General features: G+C 41.1%; 1 protein-coding gene across 1 annotated transcript in view; it reads right to left on the bottom strand.

Annotated features, from left to right (window-relative positions):
* Positions 1-345: 345 nt before the first annotated feature.
* The window catches only part of LOC129332774 (WASH complex subunit 2-like), a 74,866-nt gene continuing 64,424 nt past the window's right edge, over positions 346-10,787 (bottom strand). The window contains exons 27-29 of the mRNA XM_054984013.1: positions 9,480-10,085; positions 8,098-8,269; positions 346-788 (exon numbers count right to left, since the gene is read on the bottom strand). Coding sequence (XP_054839988.1) covers positions 649-788; positions 8,098-8,269; positions 9,480-10,085 — 918 coding nt within the window. The 3' untranslated portion in view covers positions 346-648. The remainder of the gene's footprint in view (positions 789-8,097; positions 8,270-9,479; positions 10,086-10,787) is intronic.

Below are 10,787 nucleotides of genomic sequence, written 5' to 3'. Positions count from 1 at the left end.
GCCCCCTCCCTGGCGGCGCCGGGGGCAGACTACCCCTCCCTGTCCCCCCTCAATCCTGCTCTGCACCTCAGTTAGTCTTTTGCCTTGAAAACCCCAGCAGGGGTTGCCGTAAGTCAGCTATGACTTGATGCCATTCTCCACCCCCAGACAATCTAGAGCTTTCCAGTGTCTATCCCGTCTTCTGCAGCAAGAGCAAAACTCCATTATGACTGCTGGTGGTTGGGGAAACGGCATCAAAAGCAGCAGAATTGATGATCCAAGCAATAAATACAGAATAAGGTTTGCTTCTCCATTTGGAGTCACAGGACAGAACAGAGCAGGAAATGAACCAAGAAGAACATAAAATCAGTTTCACAAAAGGTATTTACTGTTATCAGAGATTGATATTGTAGCTTTGAACAATAATGTCTATACTCTGTACAATAGATTACATCAGCATGGGACCAAGCAAGCTAATTAATTCCAGCCAGCTTGCTGGATGCTACTGTTAGAGGTTCTGTAATATTTATCAAGTTATTTCTGATTTGGTGCCATGTGAGAAGACAGGCAAGGGATATTCACAGTCCTGTCATACCAGCGGATTAGGAAGCAAGGGAATTGCTATTGGGCAGGACGGATTATTTTACAAAAGAGATATTAACCGCGTCTTCATTGGCCTTCAAATGCGTTCAGTGGGTCTTCGAAAGTACTTGGTGTTCTGGGCTCGGATTTGGCTCCTGAAGGTGTCTGAACTGTTTGCTTCTTTTTGGTCAGTGACTTGGACTGGCTATTAGGCAGGAAGATATCATCTGGGGGGTGGGAAAGACATACAAAAATTAAAGGAGACACCTGTGAAAATACATTTAACAGAAATTTTGTCACAAGATTGTCCCTGATATCTCAGGCTGGATAGCCTGGACAGCTTCCATTTTACAAGGACAAATTGCCGTTCATTTTGGCAGAGATCCACAGTTCTAAGATTCATGTGTTCTTCTGTGGCTGTTACCATGACTAAAAAAGTCTGTCACCATGTTCTGGATCAAAAAGAGTCTAGTAGCACCTTTAAGACTAACCAATTTTATTGTAGCATATGCTTTCGAGAATCACAGTTCTCTTCGTCAGATGCATCTGACGAAGAGAACTGTGATACTCGAAAGCTTATGCTACAATAAAATTGGTTAGTCTTAAAGGTGCTACTGGACTCTTTTTGATTTTGCTACTACAGACTAACATGGCTAACTCCTCTGGATCCATGTTCTGGATGACTCTGGTCAGGCCTGATTTAGTTATAGGCATGTGTTTAAGAAGCCGTGAGCAGGGCTGGTGCTACCATTGAGGCGGTGAGGCGGCTGCTGTGGGCACTCGGGCGGCAGAAGGTCTGCCAGGGGCAGAGGCGCATGCCACGGAGCTGGCGTGCTTGCCCCGCAGCTGCTTCAAGCCAGCCACACACCCCGGCCGGGCGCACCAGCCACAGGGCAGGCGCAGCAGGTGGCCGGGGCAGCGTGTGGAGCGTGGGCAGCCTCCATGCGCCTCCCCAGCCACCCACCGGCCAATGGGCCCGGCTTTGCCGCGTGATGGTGTCATAACATGATGTCATCACGCACTGTGGGCAAGCGCACGTGCAGCTGACCATGGGCGCCAGAAACCCTGGCGCCGGTGGTGGCCGTGAGCATTTAGTTAGCTTTCCTATATCAAATCATTTAACTCCTGGCAAGAGGTACACCACAGATAACATCTTTGGTTCGTTACCAGGTATTGTACACAAGTAATACATTTATGGAGTCTCTGCTTCCAGTTTAAGTTTTTATTATTACAAAATAATTATTCAGTATTCTTAATATCAACTCGATCAACAGAAAATTATATCATCCATTATAACTGCATAGATCATTAAAAGAGAGCAATTATATAAGCCCAAAAAAGTCTCTCTCCCAAAGATACGAAGGTCACAGGCAAGGAGCCCCCTGAAGCTCTCGATTAATTTAGCCTATCACATTTATAGGATTTCAGAACCTCCTCTTAACAATGGCTGTCTATTCTGCTTCAAATACGCAAATTCTTGACTAACTTATCTTATGACTTCATACACCAAACAAGGTTATCTATAGCTGAAACATCTTGAAACATATACAATAGTTAGTTCATTCTTGCTACTTCTTGTAAAGTTTATGTCGAATTAGTAATTACAAGTTTCTATCATACTTTGGTCACATCATGAGAGGACAAGACCCTCTGGAAAAAGACAATAATGCTAGGAAAAGTTGAAGGCAGTAGGAGAAGAGGAAGACCCAAAATGAGATGGCTTGACTCAAATAAAGGAAGTCACAACCACCAGTTTGCAAAATCTGAGCAAGGCTGTTAATGAATGGACACTGATTGGTTTAAATGACAGTCACATGCCTGACTGGTTCTTGCACTACTCAAACCCAGTTCATAAACAGCCAGTCTCTCCCAAGTCTCATCAGAATTGGTGAGACAAGAATATTGCAACTTAAGAGCCCATTAAGTTAAATGGAAGGGGAGGATGTCAGTTGCAGAAACTAAACACATGGAGAAGCAGCTTCGTTTTCGTGGTCTGCCAGAAGTGGAAGGGAAGTCAGCGCAAGAACAGATGACTGAGGTGTTGGCTGACTACCTGGGGAAGGAGGAGGAGGAAATTGTGGCTATCCTAGATGTGGCGTACCGTGTGAACTCGAGAATTGCAACCCAGAGGAAACTACCAAGGGATGTGATTGTGCAGTTTACAACTAGAAACATGAAAGAGAGGATTGTGACAAAACAATTTCAAGATCCATTGGAGATTGATGGCAAGACGATTATCATAACGAAGGAACTGCCCAGATCAGTGTTACTGGACAGGAAAAAATATAGAGTGCTAATTCAAACTTTGAAGGACATGAATATCAGATACAGATGGGAGTTACCGGAAGGAGTGTCCTTTGAGTTTGGAGGGGCAAAAAAACGCATCAGATCTGAGCGGGAGATGGAGAGATTTATCAAGGACAATGAAAAAGACTTACCAACAAAACCATGAATATGGAGTGTAATGTATTATCTTGGAATGTAAATGGACTAAACTCACCGAATAAGAGGAAAAATATTTTTCATTGGCTACTAAAACAAAAATGTGATATTGTTTGTTTGCAGGAGACCCATATTAGAAAACAGGATGTAAAATATTTAAAATCTGGAAAATTGGGCAAAGAATTTGTAGCGGCCTCTAACAAGAAAAAAAGAGGAGTGGTGTTGTACATAAAAGAGGAGCTGCAGCCAAAATTTGTTATGAGAGATGTGGAAGCTAGATTTGTAGCGGTGGAATGTAATTGGAATTTAAAGAGAGTGTTGGTAGTCGGACTTTATGCACCTAACGGTGCAAAGGAAAGCTTCTTTGAGGATTTAAGGAAGCATTTAGACGATCTTGTATATGACCAGATAATTCTTGCTGGAGATTTTAATGGAGTGACAGATTTGGAACTAGATAAAAAGACTACAACAGCACAAAAGAAAAGAGGACTATTGCCAAAGCTTTTTTTTGAGTTGATTCAACAAGAGACTCTCGAAGATGTATGGAGGAGAGAATATCCTAAAACCAAACAGTTTACTTTTTATTCTGCAAGGCATCTTACATTATCAAGAATTGATATGATCTGGGCCTCAAAGGACTTAGCGTTATGGACTAAGGAGGTAGAAATAATGCCGATGGTAGGCTCAGATCACAATCCAATTATGTGGAAATTTGGAAAAAGGAGAAAAAGGAAAGCCTGGAGAATAAATGAGGACTTGCTACAGGAAAGTGAAAATATGGAAATATTGAGAAGAGAGACAAAGTTTTTTATACAATATAACGTGAATAAAGAAGTACCAACCAGTAAAGTTTGGGACGCGTACAAGGCGGTTGTAAGGGGCATACTAATGGACTTAAATGGCAGAGCAAGGAAAAAGAAAGAGGAGAAAAGACAAGAGATTGAGGAGAAAATAAAGGCCAAAGAAATACAGTTAAAAAAGAGACCAGGGAAAAAGAAAATACATCAGGAAATTAAAATTCTTCAAGAACAGTTAACAGCAATGAGTAATAAAGAATTGGAGTGGAACCTTAAAAGACTGAATCAAAAAGCTTTTGAGGGTGCTAATAAACCTGGGAAATATTTGGCATGGCAATTGAAGAAGAAAAGGGAAAAGAAAATAATAAATAAAATCTGTGAAGAAAATAAAACGTACCTGGAGCAGACTACCATTAGTAGAGCCTTTTATAAATTTTATGCTAAGCTGTATAATAAAAAAGAAGTAACCAAAGAATCAATAGCATCATATTTGGAGAAAACCAAACTTCCAGAGATCTCGGAAGCTTGGAGAAATAAGTTGAATAGTGAAGTAACTGATGAGGAAATAAGTAAGGCAATACAATCTGCAAATCTAGGAAAGGCGCCAGGGCCAGATGGACTTACGGCTAAATTTTATAAGACAATGGCCAACGAACTGGCACCATTCCTAAAAGAGGTGATGAACGGAGTTTTTAGGGATCAAAGAATTCCAGAACTTGGAGCGAAGCGAATATATCATTGATCCCAAAAGAGGGCCAAGATTTGACTAACGTGAAAAATTACAGACCTATATCACTACTTAACAATGATTATAAAATTTTTACGAAGATATTGGCGGAGAGACTGAAGGGGTGGCTCTCGGAAGTCATAGAGGAGGAACAAGCAGGCTTTTTGCCAGACAGACAAATAAGAGACAATTTAAGGACAGTGATCAATGCTATTGAATATTATGATAAGCGTTGTGACAAAGAGGTTGGTTTCTTCTTTGTAGACGCTGAAAAAGCGTTTGACAATTTAAACTGGGATTTTTTGTTTGCCACTATGGAAAAGCTACAATTGGGAGAAAGATTCATCAGAGCAATTAAAGAAATTTATAGAGACCAGACTGCAGCAATTGTAGTGAATGATGAACTGACCAAGAAATTGACGATTAGTAAAGGAACAAGACAAGGTTGCCCGTTATCTCCATTGTTGTTCATTTTAGTATTGGAGATTCTGATGATACAAATACGACAAGACGAGGAAATACGAGGAATAAAAATAAAGGACTATTCATACAAGGTTAGAGCATTTGCAGATGACATAATGTTAATTGTAGAAGATCCATTGGAGAACATGCCAAAAGTGATAGACAAGATCAAGGAGTTTGGTGACTTGGCAGGTTTCTTCATTAACAAAAAGAAGTCAAAGATATTATGTAAAAACATGACTAAGCAGAAACAACAATTGTTAATGGAAACAACGGACTGTGAAGTAACTAGTAAGGTGAAATATTTGGGAGTTGAGCTGACTGCAAAAAATATAGATTTGTTCAAGAATAATTATGAAAAATTATGGACTCAGATAGAGAGAGACTTGATCAAATGGAATAGACTGAATTTGTCATGGTTGGGCAGGATTGCAGCAGTTAAGATGAATGTGTTACCAAGAGTAATGTTTTTGCTACAGACAATACCAATCATCAGAGACTCTAAACAATTTGAAAAATGGCAGAGGAAAATATCAGATTTTGTTTGGGCAGGCAAGAAGCCTCGAGTGAAAGTAAAAGTTCTACAAGATGCAAAGGAAAGAGGCGGAATGCAACTGCCCAACCTGAGACTTTACCATGATGCAATCTGCCTAGTTTGGTTAAAAGAGTGGATGACATTAAAGAATAAGAAACTATTAGCCCTAGAGGGATATAAAAAAAATTTTGGATGGCACGCATACCTATGGCATGACAAAGTAAAGGTCAACTCGATGTTCCTGCATCATTTTGTAAGGAGAAGTTTATATACAATCTGGAAGAAGTACAGAATTTACCTACAAGAAGGAACCCCTTTGTGGGTGGTTCCATACGAGGTGATAGATCCGAGAGCTGTTGATAATGAACAACAATGTTTAACGTACAAAGAAACAATTAAAACTGAAGTGTCTAAACTTAGAATAAAGACGCAAGAGGAACTATCACCGAACTACGATTGGTTCCAGTATAGACAGATCAGAGATTTGTATAACTCGGACTCTGTAAAGGGAGGTATACGAACAGAGAATTCGGAACTAGAGCAGACCCTTTTTAAAGAGGACAAGAAAAGAATATCCAAGGTATACCAAGTACTGTTGAAATGGTATACCGAGGATGAGACAGTTAAAACACAAATGGTGAAATGGGCTATAAATTTTAATAAAGAAATAACAATGGAGGCATGGGAATACTTGTGGAAAACTACAATGAAGACAACGACATGTATTAATATTAAAGAGAACATTTTCAAAATGATCTATCGTTGGTACATGACACCAAAGAAGATTGCGCTAGGAAACTTGAACACTTCTAATAAATGCTGGAAATGTAGAAAGCATGAGGGCTCCCTCTATCATATGTGGTGGTCGTGTGAGGTAGCTAGGCAGTTCTGGGGGGAAATAATAAGAGAAATGAGTGAAATTTTACAGTTTCAAATAAATAAGAACCCAGAACTCCTGCTGCTAAACTTGGGAATGGAGGGAATCCCAGCCCACCATAGGACGTTGATATTTTATATGACTGCAGCAGCTAGACTTTTGTATGCGCAGAAATGGAAAGTACAAGAAGTGCCAACTATTGAAGATTGGATCTACAAATTGCTGTATATGGCTGAAATGGACAAGATGACAAGAAAACTGAGAGATCTGGACTCAGGGCAGTTTAACACAGACTGGGAGAAGCTGAAACAATATCTGGAGAAGAAGTGGGAGGTGGGAGGAAAACTGTGGCAGTTTGAGAACTACTGAAGTACAATAAAAGTATAAAAGAGAGGGGTGACTTTACCGGGGGAGGAAGAGAAATGTGAATTTATAAGCAGTTAGATTAATTAATTGATTGAGATATATATAGATATGTAAAGGTTAATTGATAGAATATTGATAGAGAATAATTAACGGTTTAAACATGAGGATTGAGTAATTAACAATATTTTTTTTTTTACTTGATAAGACTTATATGCACCAAACTGAATGTATAGAAGAGTTAAAATGACTGACTATGTGATGAGTTATATAGAAATACTATAAAAAGAAGAAATGATTAATATAGAGAGAACAAATCAAATTGTTTGATTTAAATGTGGGAAATTTTTATGGTTTATGACATACAGAAATATTCAAAACTGGAAAATGGGATAAATTGTTTATCTAAAGAAGTATAGTTTGGATGTTTAGTAAGTAAAAGAGTTAAAGATGTACTGCTTAATATAATGGAGAATATATATTTGTTTTAGATAGAGGAAATTAATAGAAGTAAGGGAAAAGGGACAGAGGGTGGGAAAGCTGTTGGAAGTCAACAAAAGGGGGGGAAAGGGAGGGGGTTAGAAACGAAAAATTAGGGGATAATTGAATGCAATGTAATGTTAAAATATTAATGTTCTAACCCAATAAAAATTTTACAAAAAAAAAAAAAAGTTAAATGGATCCTTCAGTGCACCAAACTTTCCGGTTTGGGACTGAACAGGGACTATGAATGGTTATCTCATTATCAAAAGTAACTGATTTCCTTTACAGAAGCAAACTGATCTCCATATCAGAAGGAGCTGTTTGCATCTACACCGCCCTCCCCTCTCCTCCTCTATATCTGACCAGTTTCTTCTTGCCCTCCATGCATCTGATGAAGAGAACTGTGGTTCTCGAAAGCTTATGCTACAATAAAGTTGGTTAGTCTTAAAGGTGCTACTGGACTCTTTTAAACTTTCCTTGGGTTTCACCCTGAAACTATGACTTCCTTTTGGCAAATGTGCTTTCCCCCCCACTGTTTCAAAAGCACATTCCTAAAAAGATCCTACCCCACTGAACATACATCTTCTTGTATACATCTGTCCTCCCAAGCTATTCCTGTGAAAGTTCAGAAACACGGACAGCCTTCCTGATGTTAAGCTCCAGGTATCTGGGGTCTTTGTAGTTTTCCAGAGAAATGTAGTGACTAATAGTTATCGCTCAATCTCCTTCCTCCGCCACCCAACCCACATAGCTCATTCTTCTTCATATGCAAAATGACCACTTGACCTGCCCATGTAGAAATACCACATTAACAGAATTGCAGATCTCATTCAAGCAGTTAACGCCTTACCTGTGTCCTCATCAAATATGGATTTAGCTTCCACCTTCTTCTTGGTACTCCTCTCTTTTGGTTTTACAGCAAGATCGGCAAAAATGTCGACATCATCATCAAACAGGTTTACTTCCGACTCTTTCGCTTTAACTGGCGGTAGCTTAACAACTTCTGATGAAAAGATATCATCCTGGAATAAAAGAAGAGAATCTTCAGTATACGGCGGCTCTTTTTCTCTCTCATACATAGGAGAGGGGCCATGGCTCAGTGGAAGAGTATCTGCTTGGCATGCAGAAGGTGCCAGGTTCAATCCCCAGTAGCATTTCCATTTAATGTATCAGGAAGCTGGTGATGGCAAAGACCTCGGCCAGGAACCCTAGTGAGCTACTGCCAGCCAGCAGAGTGGACAATACTGACATGGTCTGATGGACTGTAAGTCTGCTTCATGTAAATTGCAATAGAACAATTCATATGCTGCCCACTTGCATTCGCTGGCAAATAAGCCATGTCACAGAGCTGGAATATGGGTGCAGATCACATCTCTGTTCCTTTGGCAAATCATTTCCATTAAGCTCAAGTTAGACCAGATTCAGGCTTAGGGGGAACAGCAACGGTGCAGCTAGATTCCCCTCATGTTGTAACAGCATCTGTAAAGAAGGTAGTTTTTGTGAGGCAAACTACAAGGCTCCTTCTACCACCTGCTGTGCTTAACAACCTTGGGTCCACTTGTATAAGAAGCTGCTTGTAGCTACACCAGTAGCACATGAAATGGCCCTTAAAAAGGGATGGATGAGGAAGAGCAGAAGGACCCAGGTTCAATCCCCAGTAGTATCTCCAATTAAAAACTTCACCTTTACATGAGATCCTGGAGAGATGCTGCCAGACTAGACAAGACTGACCCTAACAGCGGCACGGAGGGCAATCTCAACTCCCCTCTGTCGGGAGATCAGGGGGCGGGGCCACCAGCCATGTGACCATCTTCAAGAGGTTCCGGAACTCCACGGAGGGCAATCTCAACTCCCCTCTGTCGGGAGATCAGGGGGCGGGGCCACCAGCCATGTGACCATTTTCAAGAGGTGCCGGAACTCCGTTCTCCCCGAAAAAAAAGCCCTGGAGAGCATCATCATCCCATTTCCAAACCTGGCGCTGGGAAGGAGTCGCCTCTAAGACAAGCCCAGAACCTTTCCAGCAAGGAAGGGTCTGTGCTGCCTACGTCTTTCTACAAGTCAACCCGAACTCCCAAGTTTCCATGGAACTACTTAATTTTGCGGCATCAGGATATAAAATCCTCTTTTCTTTTTCTTTTTAACCAAATAAGGAGCTTGCAGATGTCTCCTTGCCCATAAAGCTGCTAAGCAAATGTGAATGTATAAAAATAAAGATCCACCTTTCCCAATTACCTCAAAAATATCTTTTATTGTAGGATCCAGATCGGATGGAGCAGTGAGCTTTGAAGATTTTCTTTTCAGCGTTTTTTTACTAGCGAAGAGGTCATCCTCGTTGTCCAGGAAAGAAACAGGGCTGGGTTTCTTCGAAGGTTTTGCAGGTTTGAAGAGGTCTTCACAATTTGAATCCTCCAGTGGCAATGAAGCTTGCAGCCCTTCCACATCTTTAGGGGCCTGGATAGCCAAATGTTCAGTTTCCAACTTGGCCTTCGGCTTCAAGGTCACTTTAGATTCTCCACCACCATCAAAGAGATCACTGGACTCAAAGAGTTTGTCTCCATGAGACGGGGCTGTTGCTTTTGAGGCAGGGCTCTTGTTTGTCTTCTGCGGCCGATCATGGCTGCTGGCCGATAGAAGTAACTTAGCCTTCTCATTGGTTCCCTTGGTACACGGTTCTCCTTTGTGGGGGCGCACAGCCACTGGTGGCACAGAGCTTTCCGGCGACAGGGGCGGAGAGAAGTCCTCAGCAACGCTCACTTCACTCTCGCTGGATTTTCGAGCGGCTAATCGTCTGGCGGTTCTGGTGGGTGGCCTACGTTTCTTAGACATTTTGATTCTGCCCTGCATTTACACCAGAAGAGGGAAAAAACATGTTTACATTTCAATTTGTGTTAAAGAAATTTTCCTATAGCTATATAGAGTTTAGCCAGACTCTTTTAGTTATAAATATAACTTAACTTTGGTTCTACTGAAAGACACGCTGGGATGATCTCGGCTGCCTCCCTCCCTTTGCCCCTCTATTCACCTAAATGTGATGGCCTTGTAAATTTAGCAATTCAGCCTAAGATAGAGGGAGATGGGGATGCTCCGGAATGTCACGATTTACAACAGGAGATGGCCTCGAGAGTATCTGGATGCCCTGTAGCTTCCTTGGGGGTTTCTGGAATATCTGATTGTTGTGGCTTTGATTCCCCAGTACTCTGATTCCCTTTATTGTCTCTCGAAGGTAGTTCTCTTGGTATGCAAAGATAACAAAAGGTGCCATGAGACTGTCAAGTGTGACACTTAGCAGATCATACTGCCTGTCAATCGCCTAGGTTTTTCTGAATAGATGCGTTTCTTATAGAAGTAACCTGATACTCTAAATAATTTTTCTGATGGCCTGTTTGTAAGAAGGTATATACGCTAGTGGGCATGCCCTCCGTGGCATAAACGGCCAGAGGTATCTGCTGTGCATCAGTTTATTTGGGTCTTTTTACTCTAATAAACTTTTTTTTATTAGAGTTACTGGCTAGTGGGGTGCTGAATCCTGATTTGGGGCCT

This window comes from Eublepharis macularius, chromosome 6 (assembly GCF_028583425.1).
Source record: "Eublepharis macularius isolate TG4126 chromosome 6, MPM_Emac_v1.0, whole genome shotgun sequence".
In the NCBI taxonomy this organism is placed as follows: Eukaryota; Metazoa; Chordata; class Lepidosauria; order Squamata; family Eublepharidae; genus Eublepharis; species Eublepharis macularius.
Note: the sequence above shows the minus strand (reverse complement) of the source record. Positions and strands in the feature narration are given on the sequence as shown.